Source organism: Eutrigla gurnardus (genome assembly GCF_963514095.1).
Source record: "Eutrigla gurnardus genome assembly, chromosome: 16".
In the NCBI taxonomy this organism is placed as follows: domain Eukaryota; kingdom Metazoa; phylum Chordata; class Actinopteri; order Perciformes; family Triglidae; genus Eutrigla; species Eutrigla gurnardus.
In genome coordinates this window covers 2,231,754-2,248,837 of record NC_139927.1, presented here as the reverse complement: position 1 = coordinate 2,248,837, position 17,084 = coordinate 2,231,754, and the positions used below count along the sequence as shown (strand labels likewise).

The 17,084-nt window shown below is 49.2% G+C and overlaps 1 protein-coding gene across 1 annotated transcript; it reads left to right on the top strand.

Moving 5' to 3' along the window:
* Positions 1-2,622: 2,622 nt before the first annotated feature.
* Positions 2,623-17,025, top strand: emilin1a (elastin microfibril interfacer 1a). The gene is given in 13 exon segments (XM_084030986.1): positions 2,623-3,005; positions 7,547-7,663; positions 8,513-8,712; positions 9,666-9,765; positions 9,857-9,965; positions 10,045-10,242; positions 11,512-12,777; positions 13,481-13,892; positions 14,162-14,244; positions 14,247-14,295; positions 14,566-14,583; positions 14,675-14,809; positions 15,325-17,025. Coding segments are annotated over 13 exon segments (3,123 nt in total). The 5' UTR covers positions 2,623-2,889; the 3' UTR covers positions 15,645-17,025.
* Positions 17,026-17,084: the final 59 nt, after the last annotated feature.

Below are 17,084 nucleotides of genomic sequence, written 5' to 3'. Positions count from 1 at the left end.
TTTATTGGAAACAAGGAGAGAATGTGCGTTCTTACAAAGATGGACGCCACCTTTCTTCACCCCCCTTAGATTCCTCTTCATATCTGGTTTGTGTCACGCCTCACGTGGTCTGAGAGGATCCTCTCATTGGTTCTCAGGCCTGAGCATCATCATCTCCACCAGACAGCAGCCATTAGAACAGTGCAGATTCAGTTAAAGCTAACTTCTGTGGAATCTACTTAATAACATTTTCACGTTCCGCGGAGAACTTCATGATCAGATACTTTGACTCCTTTGAGTCATAACGGTGGCATGTTAGCAGCTAACCTTCAAAGAACCATCTGGGAACATCCCATAGTAGTGGACTCCTAAGTGTTCCCAGAAACCCCCCCTTTAAAAAAGTCCACGTCGGGACCGTCTGGGAACAAGGTCCTTTACACCACTGGGAACCTTCTCAGAACGTTGTGGGAACCTTCAACAAGACAAACGTCGCAGTCAGGGAACCAACGAGAACTCCATATCTAAACTCCGATGTTCATCCAACATCGAGGCGTCGATGGTGAACGCCGTGTGTGCATCGTGGTGAATGGTCGTGCGTGAGCAGGTAGCGGCGGCGTGTTGACGTCAGGGTCTCGGGGGTCTGGTCCTCCCAGTTGGCCTGGCGACGGTCTCTGTGGGGAGTCTGGGAGTCTGTGGCGGAGCAGCTGGGAGAGCTGGTCTCATTAGAGGAGTGCTGAGCTCGGCATTCCTCAGTGGCAGCGGTGGAGGAGACGATGATCTGATGCAGGAACGCTGCACAACCTCACTAACGTCTCTGGGAAGAAAACAGCTCGGAGCTGAAGTCGTATCTCAGACCTGCTGCAGACTCTATTTTTAACTTTTTGGCGTGAAGTTAAATGAGGACGAAGCTTCTCTGAGCTGCATCAATCACACCTCCACAGCAACTCCTTATCCAGTGTGTGTGTGTGTGTGTGTGTGTGTGTGTCTGTGTGTGTGTGTCTGTGTCTGTCCGTCCCAGGAGCTCGGCTGTTAGATGTCATCCACTTCCCAGATTGGAATCGCCACAGTGATTAAAAGGAAACATGGCCGACAGGGAGATTACGTTCAGATCGACTGATTATGAAGACGGCAGGAAGAAGCACGATATGACCATCACACACACACACACACACACACACACACACACACACACACACACACACACACACACACACACACTCCCTCCTCTATTTACTGAATGTAAATAAACTGCCGTTCAACCTTTAGCACAAAGAAGGATTTCATTTTACTGGATTATTAACCAGAATGTTGAGATTAAAAGTTCATTCTTGATTTTAGGAACAAAACAAAAAGATCAAACTTCCGTTCAACAGTGAAGCCAAAGCTTGAGGTCCTTCAAACTGTCATTCATTCTGCTGGCCACCAGGGGGCGACTCATCTCTGGTTGTACAGAAGTCTATGAGAAAATGGTCCTACTTCTCTCTGCTGGCCACCAGGGGGCGACTCCTCTCTGCTTGTATAGAAGTCTATGAGAAAATGGTCCTACTTCTCTCTGCTGGCCACCAGGGGGCGACTCCTCTCTGCTTGTATAGAAGTCTATGAGAAAATGGTCCTACTTCTCTCTGCTGGCCACCAGGGGGCGACTCCTCTCTGCTTGTATAGAAGTCTATGAGAAAATGGTCCTACTTCTCTCTGCTGGCCACCAGGGGGCGACTCATCTCTGGTTGTATAGAAGTCTATGAGAAAATGGTCCTACTTCTCTCTGCTGGCCACCAGGGGGCGACTCCTCTCTGCTTGTATAGAAGTCTATGAGAAAATGGTCCTACTTCTCTCTGCTGGCCACCAGGGGGCGACTCCTCTCTGGTTATATAGAAGTCTATGAGAAAATGGTCCTACTTCTCTCTGCTGGCCACCAGGGGGCGACTCCTCTCTGGTTGTATAGAAGTCTATGAGAAAATGGTCCTACTTCTCTCTGCTGGCCACCAGGGGGCGACTCCTCTCTGGTTGTATAGAAGTCTATGAGAAAATGGTCCTACTTCTCTCTGCTGGCCACCAGGGGGCGACTCCTCTCTGGTTGTATAGAAGTCTATGAGAAAATGGTCCTACTTCTCTCTGCTGGCCAAAAGTAAAGTTGAACTTGAATCATTATGCTAACTTTGTTAGCAGCTTCACACCAGAATCCACATGGATCCAGATCCAGTAAGGGTGCCGGGTGATCCACCCGTCGCTCCTCCACAGTCCAAATATGGTCACTTGATAAAAACAAATGACGACCAAAATGCCTCACCTGATCCAACTCATCAGGTCTTGATTGTTAATTACTTGGATCAGGTGTAACTGAGTGCTGGACTAAAACCTGGACCCACACCAGACCTCCTTGGATGAGACTGGACCCCCCTGGTCTACAGACTGATGTTTCTTCCTACTCATTAAAAGTTCCACCTGCTGGTTTTATCCTTTTTTTTTAAGTTTTCTGTGTTTCTTTATTATTTAGTTGTTAAACTAAACTTTGGCTCCTTTAAACATTAAACACGTCAGTTTCCATGAAAATAAAGAATACTTAATATAATAATGATTTAACACGGAGGGGAGGGGGAGAGGGAGAGAGAGAGAGAGAGAGAGAGGCAGAGAGGCAGAGAGACCTTGAGCGTCCAGGAGGTCTTGGATCTCCGACAGGATCCTCGTCGTGGTTCTCGCTCCGGCAGCAGTCTCTCTCTGCGCCGCTTCAGACCAGGTCTCCTTCTGAAATGCGCTTGTCTGGTCTCTCCGGGGTCTGCGGGAGTTTCTTATCGTCCTGGTCTGGACTTTGCGGGTTTTCTTGTCGTCTTGGTCTGGACTCGTCTGTGGATTTATGACTGAACCCCGTTCAGTCGGATAAAATCTGGAAGTGAAGGACTTTACTCTCCGAGGATGGAGACGCTGGTCTACCTGTTGGTCTGCTGCTTCTGGGTCCGGGTCGCTTGTGGTCTCGGGTACGCGCCGGAGTCCGGTATCCAGACGGGTCAGAGAGCGGCGAGCAGACACAGGTAAGGACCGAGGTGGACCCGGCACACGGACCGAGGTGGACCCGGCACACGTGTGTAGAAGGGTCGGGAAAGATGCGGGTCACTGTAACACGTGTTTCTACCAGAGAAGAAGAACCATTTATTTATGAATAATAATAATACTACTACTACTACTAATAATAATAATAATAATCATTGATCACGAATACTCTTTATTTGGACTCGTTGGACAGTATGAACGTTTGAAGCTTTAAATGAATGAACTCATTTATTTGTATTATTATTGATTTTATCCAGATAATCAAATAATCAATCAAAAGCACTTCAAACATTCAGAATCACTTTTACTTCATGAAGACTTTTTATTGATCAGAGAGAATTAGAGGATTCTGTTTTAATGTTAAAGAATAAAAAATAAGCATAATCCCAATACAAACACAGATGATTAGTTCCATTATTTCAAATGTCTTCTTGGGTGTTTGGGTGTCTCCCCCCCCCTCCCCCCCAGTTGGAGGTAATAGGGGTGGTCGGGGGTCCAGACCTGGACAGGGTTTTACAGGGATTATGGGTAGTTACTGTTCCAGGGCCCCTGGTGAAACGTTTGGGGCCCCGAGTCTCTCTTCAGAGGGGAAGTCATCATTCTGGTAAACGCCATGTTGGTGGGGGGGGGGGTGATTAACAGTCAGTAAGTCACCCCCGGCTTTGTTGTCCTGCTGTTGTTGCCCCAGAGTGTGTTTTCCTGTCCAGATGCATGAACGAGCAATGTAGCCGTGGATGAATGACAGAGTCCATCTCTCACATGTGGTGTGTGTGTGTGTGTGTGTGTCTGCATGTGTTTGTACTTAGTGTGTGTGTGTGTGTGTGTGTGTGTGTCTAATGGGAGTTGAGCTGCTGCAATATGAGCTTCTATTAGCCACATCAGAGTACAGTGTCCCGCCACCGCCGAGTGATGAGACGTGGACCGAGAATACAGACAGACAGACAGACAGACAGACAGACAGACAGACAGAGAGAGGCTCAGGAAGAGGAAGAACGACAGGCAAAGTGGAGATGAGTGATAAAAAGTCAAGAGAAGGAGAGACAATTGATTAAAGTGATTAAAAGAAGGATGAAGAGGAAACAGGAGAGAGAGAGAGAGAGAGAGAGGGGGGGCGGAGCAACAGGAGAAAAGACAGACTGACAGTAGAAGAGAAAATAGACTCCTGGCTCCTTTAACCCCCCCCCCACCCCTGAAGGAGTCAGCATGGCACACACACACACACACACACAGGAATGCGCCGGCCCATGCGGTTTGCCCCTCTGACATCCGTCTGAACTCATTGATCTGTTTTGACAGATGTGTGAAGTATTCATCCTGATAGGAGCTGCTGGACGGAGCGAGGGCGTCCCACAGGGTCGATGCCGGGCGCTCTGGAGGACCCCCGACTCGTCCCACCTAACAAACCTGTGTACTGTCTGCTGGCCACCAGGGGGCGACTCCTCTCTGGTTGTATAGAAGTCTATGAGAAAATGGTCCTACTTCTCTCTGCTGGCCACCAGGGGGCGACTCCTCTCTGGTTCAGTCCAGCATACTCAGCACCCCCGGTTACTTAGCGTATGGACGTTAGCTTTGAGAGCGTTATTTCCCACAATGCACTCTAATAATGAAGCGACTGTAAGCTGATTAGTTGCAGTAAACGGATCTGATTGTACACGCAGATGTCTCCACTCGCAGCCATTGTACTTTCATCACCAGTTCCCAGCATGCATTTCATGTGAGAAAGCCTTTTATACCCCGTTTGGACCCACTTATAGAGATTTGGATCCTTTCCCACTCCTCGGCCCCTCCCCCACCCACACAAACAACTTCCTCCCTGAAACTCTTTCACAATAAAACCTGAGAAACATTTAAATATATTTTGTGGCGAGCTCGCCTCCATATATGGTGAAACCCACAATCACCTGACAGCCAGCGTCAGAATCGGGACATTCTCCGTCTATCTGACCGGCGGGCTAAACAACCAGAGAGGCGTTTACACAGCGGCGCTGGCCCCGCGCCAGAGTGTGTGTGTGTGTGTGTGTGTGTAAAACTTCATCTTAAGATAGAGCAGAGAGACTGAAGAATGTGTGTGTGTGTGTGTGTGTGTGTGTAGATACCTTTACAAGGACGTCGGGGGGAGCGTTGACCTTTGGGCCACGGTTCAAACAGCAGGCCCCGCCCCCTTTTCCACAGCTCATTCAGGCCGCCGGCGAGGCTCAATGAAGGATCCTTCAACAAAAGTGATTTCTTTGTTTGGTAGTAAAACCTCCGCTCCCCTTCTCTTTCATGCTCTTCTTCCTCCCTCCTACTCCACATGTCACTTTGTCAATGATTGCTCCGGTTTTACCCACAATGCTCCTCTGTGGGGCTCCCTGTGTGTGTGTGTGTGTGATGAGATGTCAGTTTACTGGAGACGAAGTGAAGTTCACGCTGAGTTAGGGCTCCGTAAACACAAACAAGACAAAGTGATGGAAGTGTGTGTGTGTGTGTGTGTGTGTGTGTGTGTGTGTGTGTGTAGTTAACAAGCATGTAAGTGTGCTCGTTTGTGAGTCCGTCTGCGTGAACAGCTGATCCTGCTTTGTGCACCAACTTTTAAATAATAATAACAATCATAATAATCACAATAATCATAATAATAATAATAGTAATAGTACTAGTAGTATTCATAGGAGGTATAAGCCCTTTGATGGATCTTCAAAGACACTTAACATGAGACAAATACAGAATAAAATACTCAGACATGAGTATAAAAAGACACAAGATGTAATGACATGTTTGCCGTGATGGTATGATGTCATCATGTGTGTCATGTGATCACATGTCTTCCTTCTTAAAGTCCAGCTCAAATACCCTTTTAACCAGTTTAACAATTCTTATTCATCTATTTCTTCCTGTGAAACTAAATCTATTATGTTCAAACTACAATATGTTTGTTATGTTTGGTTTCCTGCGATATCGTCGAGGAAACGGGGAGATTATCTGAGATTATCTGATGGTGACGGCGTCAACTCTCCGTCAAACATCCCGTCAGGCTAACCTACTATATATATATATATATATATATATATATATATATATATATATATATATATATAGTAGGTTAGCTTTGGGTCCTTTTGATGTCTCACTGCCTGTATGAGTGGCCTGTCTGTTTGCGTAGCTCTGTCTTTAGTTCATGAGTGTGTGTGTGTGTGTGTGTGTGTGTGTGTGTGTAATTGTGTTTTATGCTTATGGAAAAGATGCCAAGTCTACTTAGTGGACTTTCATCTGAGCGATTTCTCTGCGGCCGTTTGGATTAACGGGACTTCATAGGATTAATGTTGGGAATGTTTAACATGAGGGGGGGTTACATGAGGGAGGGGGGGGGGGCGGTTAACATGAGGGAGGGGGGGGGGGGGGGGGTTACATGAAGAGGGGGTGAATGTAGTTGTGAATGTGTGAACAGAACCTCGTCTGCAGACCAGATGAAGGGGGGGGTTATCCGGGTCTCCTGTATCTGGTCCAGCATGTCGGTGGACCGCGGCGCTCTGGCGGACTCAAACGGTGGCACAGAGTCCTGCTCTGAGTCATCGGCGAACTCTGCTAGAAACATTAAGTGTGCGTAACAAAACCACAAACATGATGGTGTGGTGGGAAGCAGGAGGGGGATCACTGAGAACCACAGAGGAGGCCCACGCAGGGTCCACCAAAACCAGGTCTGTGAGGAACAGTCTGTCTTCAGAGGGGGACGTCGGGTCTGGGGACTACAGGAGGAGAGACAGACAGGAGGAGACAGGAAGACAAGAAGCATTTTAAATAAAAAGAGAGACAGACAGGAAGACAGACGGGGCTGCTGATGGACTTCCTGGTATGAAGGAGGTGCTTGTCCGACCCTAGACCTCCGTAGTCCTCCCACTACCTGAGACCCCCGTAGACCTCCATAGTCCTCTGTAGACCTCCGTAGACCTGCATAGTCCTCCATAGTCCTCCACCAACCTGAGACGGACACTAAGTGGTCGCCGGGGGAGGGGCATTCTGGGTAATATAAAGATGATGACAGAAGGAGTGAAGGACGTCTGTGTCTTTAATGTCTTTAATGCCGTTGTTATCAGGAGAGACATCTGGGGGGTCAAGGGGGGTCAGAGGGACCAGGAGGAACCGGGTCCACGTGGAGACCATATCAGATTCCATCAGAAAAACAGGAGAATTTCATATCATCTACTGTGTGTGTGTGTGTGTGTGTGTGTGTGTGTGTGTGTGTGTGTGTGTGTGTGTGTGTGTGTGTGTATGTGTGTGTGTGTGTGTGTGTGTAATGGTGCAGTTATCCTGAACTGATCTGTCGTCCTGAATAATAATCAATGTGAGATATTGATCTCAGCCAACATTTTTCCAGATCGTTCCCATTATTTTGTGTTTATGTCGACGCCTGACTCTTCAACTTCCAGTAAAGTTCACCACACAGTTATCCATTCATCATTTCCTGTGTGTGTGTGTGTGTGTGTGTGTGTGTGTGTGTGTGTGTGTGTGTGTGTGTGTGTGTGTGTGTGTGTGTGTGTGTGGACAGGAACTGGTGTGCCTATGTGGTGACTCGCACCGTGAGCTGTGTGATGGAGGACGGCGTGGAGACGTACATCAAACCAGACTACCAGCGCTGCACCTGGGGACAGTGTCCTCGCGTAGCGTGAGTCTGCTTCTTCTTCTTCTTCTGCTTCTTCTCCACCTTCCTGTCCTCTGGATCCTCTCCTGATCCTGATCCCCGTCCCTCTCCTGATCCCGATCCCTGCAAGGAGCCTCGGCCTAAACCTGGACTATGCTAAGAATGAAGCTGACAGGGTGCCAGGCACCACAGTCTGGTCTCCTCCTCCTCCTCCTCCTCCTCCTCCTCCTCCTCCTCCTCCTCGTCTGTGAAAACAAGCTCTTCTTCCTCTCTGGCTTTCCTCCTCCTCCCTGTTTTTGTTTTCCCTCTGAGAGGAGGTTGGCTCCCCTGTTCTCACGCTCTCAGAGGGCGGAGCTAGATGACGATGACGATGACGAAGGTTGTGGTTTTGGCGTGGAGGAGAACCAACCTGCTGGACGCTCGTTAACGGGCCGGCGACGCCGTTGTTAATGTTCAGTCAGACTTCCGGCCAGTTCTGGTCTGTTTCTTCCATCGTTACGGTAACGGGGATCTCTTCAGCCATTAAACGAGCCTTTAATGATGAAACCACAGAGTTCCAGAGATAAAACAGCAGATTTACTCCAGAGGAGCAGGAGATGAAGATTTAGTGCAGGCCCAATGCAGTGTAGTGGAAAACGGGACAGAAATAACACTGTATGGTTACAAAGCACTCTTAATCCCATCCATCATCAGGGGATGAAGATCTGGAGCCGTTTCCCTGGCAACCAGAGTGCACATTAAGACCAACAGTGGTGGTGTTCAACACAGGGTTCAGGGACCGGCGTGGGTCCTGGGGTCAGGAGGACTCTCGTGGTCTGGATGTAAGAAGTAGACATCATGACGTCCAGGTGAGATGTTCTGTTTGCTCCTCAGCTACCGGACGTACAGGAGGCCGAGGTACAAGGTCGCCTACAAGATGGTGACGGAGATGGAATGGAAGTGTTGCCATGGTTACTCCGGGGAAGACTGCCACGATGGGCCAAAGGGAACCGGCGACACCCAGGTCAACGGAGGGCGACCCCGCGTCACGCAGACAGGCTTCAACACCGGCAGCGGCGGCCAGAGAGGAGACGGTGAGGAACCCAACCATCTAATGAGTCCTCAAGAGGGCTAGAGAGGTCTAGGTCCCAGAGACCAGACTGTGGAGAAACCAGAGACTGTCTGTGGTCCCCCAGAGGTCTAGATAGTAGCTCACATTAATCCAGAGACCAGACCAGACTATGTGGAGGAACCAGAGACTGTCTGTGGTCCCCCAGAGGTCTAGATAGTAGCTCACATTAATCCAGAGACCAGACCAGACTATGTGGAGGAACCAGAGACTGTCTGTGGTCCCCCAGAGGTCTAGATAGTAGCTCACATTAATCCAGAGACCAGACCAGACTATGTGGAGGAACCAGAGACTGTCTGTGGTCCCCCAGAGGTCTAGATAGTAGCTCACATTAATCCAGAGACCAGACCAGACTATGTGGAGGAACCAGAGACTGTCTGTGGTCCCCCAGAGGTCTAGATAGTAGCTCACATTAATCCAGAGACCAGACCAGACTATGTGGAGGAACCAGAGACTGTCTGTGGTCCCCCAGAGGTCTAGATAGTAGCTCACATGAGTCCAGAGACCAGACCAGACTATGTGGAGGAACCAGAGACGGTCTGTGCTCCAAACAACAAGGTCTCTGCTGTATTTATGTCTAGATGACCTTATTTGGAGTGTTGGTGGAGCAGCTACAATGTTAGCGTAGCCTAGCATCCATCAACCAGACTCCATTCAGAAAACCAGCGTTTTAACAGTAGTTATCTTGTGGTCTTGCAGACAGACCTAACAAAGCATGACTCAGCACTTTTTACCGATCACCATCATGATGGAGTTATTTCAGCTTTTCATCTGGTTATTGATATTAAATCCCAGATCAATACTTTATTCTGGTTCCTCCAGCCCATGTGGGTCTTGCTGGATCCAGTGGATCCAGCTTGGTGAAATCCACTCTGTTTGCCCGTATTAAAGCTTCCATACGATGTTGTTTGTCTCCAGGTGACGGTGAGAAGATCCGACAGATGGAGGAAACCATCCGTGGTCTGACCAAAGACCTGCACACCATGCAGACCACCATCAACGGCATGAACCAGAGGCTGTACGTAAACCTGGTTCCTAATCCACCTACACACAGACTCCTCCTGTTTGATGTCCTCTATCATCTAAACGGGCCTCCTCTTCCTGTGTAGACCTGGTCTGAATGGGGGTGCGGTCGCCGCTGACTCAGCTCAGCCACATATGAAGGACACCATCAACAGCATCCAGACCAAGCTGGACCACCTGTACAACCAGACCCAGGTAGACCCCTGTCCCCTCTTCACGTTCACACTTCAAACTCCAGGTTTTTCTACTTCACGTGGCCGTTTGCTCCGCTCAGGTCCATGACCAGACGCTGCTCAGCATCAACAACCACCTGGTGAACGGGGCAGCCAATGAGCTGGACGGGGGAGGAGGAGGAGGAGGAGGAGGAGGAGGAGGAGGAGGAGGAGGAGGAGGGAACCAGCTGAACACTCTGAAGGAGGAGATCCTCACGGAGCTGGAGAGACGGGTGTCCCTGTCCTGCTCCTCCTGCCAGGTGAAGCTGAAAATGTTAAAACTTGTTAGCTGTCAACATTTCCACCTCGCCTCCCCTCGGGGCTTCTGTTAGTGATTTCTGCTGCTAAAGCAGTAAAAACATATATTAGCCACATCCAGGCAGTAAAAGGAGAAAATTAAATTCCATATAAACCGCTGCACTCACATAAAGTACAACATAAAACAAGACTGCAGTGGAAGAAAGATCATTAAGAAAAGGAAAAATGAACAACAAGGCCAAAGGTTTGAAACACAAAACAATCATTATGTTGTCTAAATTAAGTTTTTATTTGCGTTGTGTTCAAGTACAATCCTGGCACATAAAAGGCTCCTGACTGCAGGGTCCATATATATACAGCAGAATATATTTACACACAAGGTTCTTCAACTGTTCAGCTGTATTATGGAATATAATAAAAATAAATATTTCACTATTGGCCTGTTTAAATTAGAATTAAAAATCCGTAACTTCAAACAGAGGTATTTTTCTTCATCAATTCCTTTACTTTGTTGCATATGCTGACTTTGCATGCCTCTTTCTTCTGTGAACCGTGTCTTGCCTCGGGGCCTATCCATGTGCTGCGGAATTCAAGTGTTGTTTTATTGTTCAAGCATAATTTTTTTACAAACACCAAAAAGGTTTTAAAGGAGTCATAACCTGGTTTTATACGTATCCAGCCCCCCTTGGATCGCTTTGGATCAATTCGTAAAACTTATTAGAAAAAAAAAAAAAAAATTTAATCAAACATTGAGCTTGTTCTGACCCTTTTTCGTACCGCGATTTTATCACGCGAGATTACGCGCGAGGTTTTGACTGGTCCGGATGTGCATTGTATAATATGTAATGAGGCGCGCGTTGATTCGCCGCAGGAAGGACAGAGCCGGGGGGGCTTGCCTGCATGCAGACTCCAAAACATAATGGCGGCGCTTCGGCGATTTCAGGTAGCGGACGGGGGGGGGTTGGGTGGTGAAAGAGGGGTGGGCTTATGCAAGTAGCCTCCACGGTGACGTCACCGTAGGCGCAGAATAAAAATCTCGTGCTTTAGGAATGCACACCCTTGTGTGCTATTCCTGTTCGGAAAAAGAGCAGAAGCGAAAAAACGGCGCCACTTTCAAACTCCAGCCTTTCAGGCAAGTTTCAACTGAGGTCAAACACAGATATGCATGTTTTAACAAGAGAAATTGCGATTTCCTGGTGATGACTCCTTTAATACATAATTGATGCAAACGGGGACAACCAGCTAATCCCAGTGGTCCATGTTCCCTGCAGGCCGGCGTGGAGGACCTGAGGCGCCAGCAGCAACAGGACCGAGAGCGTGTTCAGGCCCTGGAGAAGCGGATCAGCTCCTACGACCAGCGCCTGAAGCAGAGCCTGGACGCCTCCCAACGCTACCAGACCTGCTGCACCACGGTCACCGAGCTGGAGAAGAGGCTGTCGGTGCTGGACGGCCGTGTCTCCTCCACGGCCAACAAGTGTGACACCGTCAAAGGACGTCTGGACAAGGAGCTCGCCGGGACGGGTGGAGGGAAGGGACGGGTGACGGAGGACCGGCTGAACGTCCGACTGAGGGAGCTGGAGAAGAGGTTGAACAACACGGTGAGGAAGACGGAGCAGCGGTGCACCAACACCGGCAACAACGTCAAGGACGGCGTCCAGAGAGACGTCACGCAGCTGCGCACCGTGGTCCTCAGTCGCCTCGACGACCACGGCTTCAAGATCGGCAAGCTGGAGCTGGACGTGGCCGTCCTCGGGGACACGGTCACCGACCACAGCCGGCGTCTGAGTCAGGTGGAGAACGCCACGGTATTCCTGGACCGAAGGCTCACCGCGACCGCCAACATGTGCAACGAGACCTGCGGGCCGAACGGGAAAGGCCGTAAGACCGACGACACGGTGAAGACCTTGGAGTGGAGAGTGGTGGCCAACCAGGAGGACATCCAGAGGTTCAACACCCGGTTAGACGACTTGTCCGTGTCAGGCGACTCGCTCATTGAGAGAGTGATCAACTTGGCGGACGACGTCAGAAAGGTCACGGCTGTGACGGGGGAGAACGGTGAGCACTTCAACCGGATAGTCACCGAGGTGGAGACGCTGGGCCGAGACCTGGATGAATGTTCTGTGTGCAGCAGTCTAGAGGAGGACCTGCGCTCGCTCTCCAACGCCACCGAGATCCGCCTCAGCAGATGCCAGGCGGAAGTGACGGATCTGCGGAGGAAGGTGGACTCTGGAGAATCCGTCTGCTCCCAGGTCTGCTCCAACCTCCAGGAGGAGGTGGGACGACTCCGAGAAGAGGTGGACGAGTGCACCGGACAGTGTCGAGTCGACCTGAACGACATGAAGGAACGCCTGGATGGTCACGGGGTCCACAGTGGACAACTAGGAGGGGACCTGAAGTCCATCCAGGGCCAGCTGGCTGGGGTCATGGTCACGTTTAACTCCATCAATGACACCCTGAAGGGCCTGGGGAGGACCGTCCAGAACCACGGGAGCACCCTGACAGACCTGAGCAGCACCAAGGACAGCATCATCTCTGAGGTAAGACGATCTGGCCACCAAAGTCCTTTAGGGTTTGTTCCGGCGCTAAGTCGGAGCACTCGGGGCTGTAACCCCTAAACTGGGACAGGAACTCCGGCAGAGTCCAGGCTCAACATCTGAGATCTCTGACCAGACGAGTCCTAGGGGAGGCTAAGATACTGAAGAACCCTCGACATGGACATGGACGACCATGTACATATGGGGGGGTGAGGGGGGACATGTTTATATACATATATAAGATCACAGCCCGAGGCCGAGGGGCGCTGCTGTGTCTTTAGCCGTGCTGCTAATGTAGAAAGTAATCATGAACTGTGTAGCATACCACGATCCCCCTGAGTATCCCTTGACCCCTCAGATCTCTCTTGCGACCCCGTCGGGGGTCCCGAGCCCCTTGTTGTAAAGCACCGTAACCATAACGACGGAGCAGCCGTTATGATAATGCTGATGGTTATTACGCTGCTGATGTGTTGTTTTATCAGACTGAAAGTATTGAAACACGACTTCTTGGCAGCAGAGTTTTCCCAAAATATTATTATAGCAGGAAACATTCAGTCCTGTTGACAGACATAATATGTTACATATTTCTGTGTGTATAAGATACCAAAGGAAAATAAATCACACCAAAGAGTGAAAAAAAGAGTATATTTACAGTAGAAAGTGGTCCAGAATCCACAGATGAACGGGTTCCTACGTTCTTTACCAGGTGGACGGTTTGCAGAAGGAGCTGACGGATCACGTCGATGACTCGAAGGTTCAGTTCGACAACCTGGGCCGAGAGATCCAGATCATCCGGAGCAACCACGTGACGGAGGTGGGGGAGTGCCGGCGGTCCGGCGACGGTCTGGAGAGACGCCTCTCCAAGCTGGAGGGGGTCTGCGGACGCCTGGACTCCTTCTCGGACAGCCTGGACAGGATCAAGCAGGGCCTGAACCGCCACGTGTCGGGCCTGTGGAGCTGCGTTAACGGACTCAACGTCACGGTGGCATCTCATGGCGAACTCATCGACATCCAGAACGTCCAGCTGGAGGACGTCCACGCCGACGTACGCCGGCTCAACTCCTCCGTGGTGGACTTGGTCAAGGAGTTCCACGGTTTCATCGAGCAGGACTTCAAGGGTGAGTCGGAGGGGCCGAAGGGCCTGGGAGAGAGCCCTCGGTGGAAGGGAGGCGGGGTCGGGGTGAGGGCCACGTAGACCAGAGAAGAAATCCAGGCTGAGAAGTCGTCACTTAAAGAGGCTGTGAAGTCTGTAATCTGTCTGTAAGAGGAGTTTTAGTAAACATGAGGCTGAAGGTTTCTTGGCTCTCTGAAGAAAGAAGCTTTTACTGGCAGAGATCAAAGATGGAGGCTGTGATGTCTCATCAGATGTTCTCTCTCCCCCCCCAAGGTCCACCTGGTCTAACCGGCCCCCGTGGAGAGAGGGGTGAGCGTGGACCCCAGGGCCTTGTAGGACCCCAAGGAACCAAGGAAGGGTTGGACCCGCAGGCAGGGAGGGCAAGCAGGGACTAGCTGGACCCCCAGGTAAAGACCACAACATCGTCTCTGGACTTCTGGGGTCTAGAGATAAATAAACAATACGTTTATCGTGGTATCACTAAACGTATTTATTGTTTATTTATGGAGGGAGATTTACAATCTTACTTAAATTGTGGATTTCAAAAAAAAAATCAATAAAATTATTGTTTCTCAGCAATTTTGGTAATTATCAGGATAATATGACGAATCACTTTGTTTAATCACTTTTGCATGTCAGAGGTTGGTAGTAACGTTTCCTATCGTTCTTCCTCGCAGGTCTCCGAGGTGAACAGGGTACGAGCTCCTCTTCCTAAATACACATGAAATCACTGTTCCATGCTTGTCTCGGGCTAATGCCTCCTCTCCGTTTGTCCACCGCGACCAGGTCCTGCAGGGTCCGATGCCCACGTGCCACGCCTCTCTTTCTCTGCCGCGCTGACTCGCCCGATGAGGGGCGCTGGAACCATCGTGTTCAACGACATCTTTGTCAACGAACAGAATGTCTACAATCCCAAAACGGGTGAGCTTCGGATCTTTGGAACGGGGTTACTTTGTTTAGTTTCCCCAGAACCAATCAGCAGCGAGGACGTATCCCGCCTCAATCGCCATTTGACACAGAAGCTATATTAGTCCGTAGCAGTTAACAAAAATTACACTTACCTAATGAGTTTATATTTCGAGTCAACTTGCACTTGTGTCACTCTATTCTTAACCCCGCCTACCAAGCTCCGATTGGCTGTCTCCAACTGGGGAGAACTGGGGGAGTGGCCTCAAGACTGGGCTGCAGTCTTGTCGTACTTTTGTCGGCCCACAGGAAGTTAGTTTCCCGCTGGCTTTTGGATTATTGCAGGAAATACTTTGATGATGATGATGTTTAGTTCAGCAAGATAATCTTCACAAATGAACGCCACTGATTTATGAAGTGTAAATACGATGCGTATTTACGTTTGGCTATAAAGGAGTATTCGTGTTCTTTTCTAACAGGCCATGAAAGGTCCTTTAGTCCGAGCTAACGTCCATGCTTCCGTCCTCCAGGTTACTTCACGGCTCCGGTGAGCGGGAACTACTTCTTCAGCGGGATCCTGACGGGCCACAAGAACATGAAGATCGAGGCGGTGCTGTCCAAGTCCAACACCGGCGTGGCCCGGGTGGACTCGGCCGGCTACCAGCCCGAAGGCCTGGAGAAGCCCATGGCGGAGGCCAAGCACATCCCCGGAGCTCTGGCCGTCTTCAACGTCATCCTGCCCATGGAGGCCGGGGACACGGTCTGCATAGACCTGGTCTCCGGCAAACTGGCCTACTCGTCCGAACCGCTGACCATCTTCAGTGGAGCGCTGCTGTACGAGACCGTCTGATCGGATTGTGACGTCGTCATGATCGGTGTGAAGTCAAGACTTTCCTCACGAGAGCACCGGACTCGTCTTGTGGATTGTCAGAGACTGAGACCAGGACCAAGACCAAGACACGAGGAGAGTCAAGGAGACGTAAATAACTGGACTGGATTCATTCAGCAACGAGGACAAAAATGTTATATTTTACTTTTTAAAAAAGGTGCTTTCACAGCTTTAAGAATTTATGCAAATGTATTTTTTTATTCTCCTGTTGTCAGAAGAAAAAGGTTTATCTTATAATTCCATATTTCACGTTGTTATATAAACATGAATTCTTTATTCTGGCGATTAGAATCCAGCAGCAGATCAACTGTGCAGAAGTTACTGCTGTTTTCCCTTCATGCTCACAGTTTCATTCTGACCACAAGCAAATTCCCAGAAACACAAACGCTGAAAGCCAACTGTGTGAGAAACCACTGTTCTTTAGAAGGAAACGCACAAATGAGGTCACTGAGCGGGAAACCACAGGATTTTATAAATCATACTACAGCAAAACAATACCACCATTTTAGGAGATGAGCTATGAAGGAGAGGAAGATGAGCCGGGAGGAAGAACGGGGGATTTATTCCTCTTCTCTGGCCTAATAAGGGTTATCTCACTGTCACTACTGTCCAACACACTTCCTGCCTTCACATGTACAAATGTGTGCGTGATATCTAAGTTTGTAGATATTCTTGAATGGATTTTAAAAAGGAACATTTTCTGCAGCATCATATTTACATCACAGTGGGGGGTTGTTATTATTATTATATTCCTCTTCAGCGCGGGAATATCATTCTCTATGTTTCCATGTGTCGTTTAACCTCGAAGGGATGTAAATATATTGTTTTAGATGTTTATGAGTTACCACTTCAGCCAGGTTATTGTATATGTTTGGTATGTTTGTTTTTTTGCCCACACGTATGCCTCAAATCCAGAGACCTGGTTTCTGTGGACCGGGTTCCTTCATCAAACCGGTGTGACCGTTGTTTGACACCGTTCAGCCTGTTTACACTGATTTCATCTGCACACCCTCGACTGCTTCATCTCTTTGTGTTGGCCTGGTTCACGTTAGCTGAAGACTTTCTAATGCTGCAGCGACACCTTGTGTTCAGGAAAGGAGTAGCACCCGGTCCCAGTGTCCCCCCTAAAGGCCTTAACTGAACCCTCAGAGACTTCACAGAGTCAGCTGGGAGACGGAGATGGTTCAGATACAAAAACATGATATCTGGGGGATAGACTTGTCTTCAGATGAGAGCTCATTGTCAAATAATCTATTTTCTTTTTTTTAATTTAAAACAGCTTCAATAAGCAAAATGAAAAATAACGTTTCATGAATAAACCAGGTGTGTAATATAAACTGTTCCTCTGGTTTAAAGTGTTTGATGTTCTTAAATCCGTCATGCTTGTGATGCTGAACACTC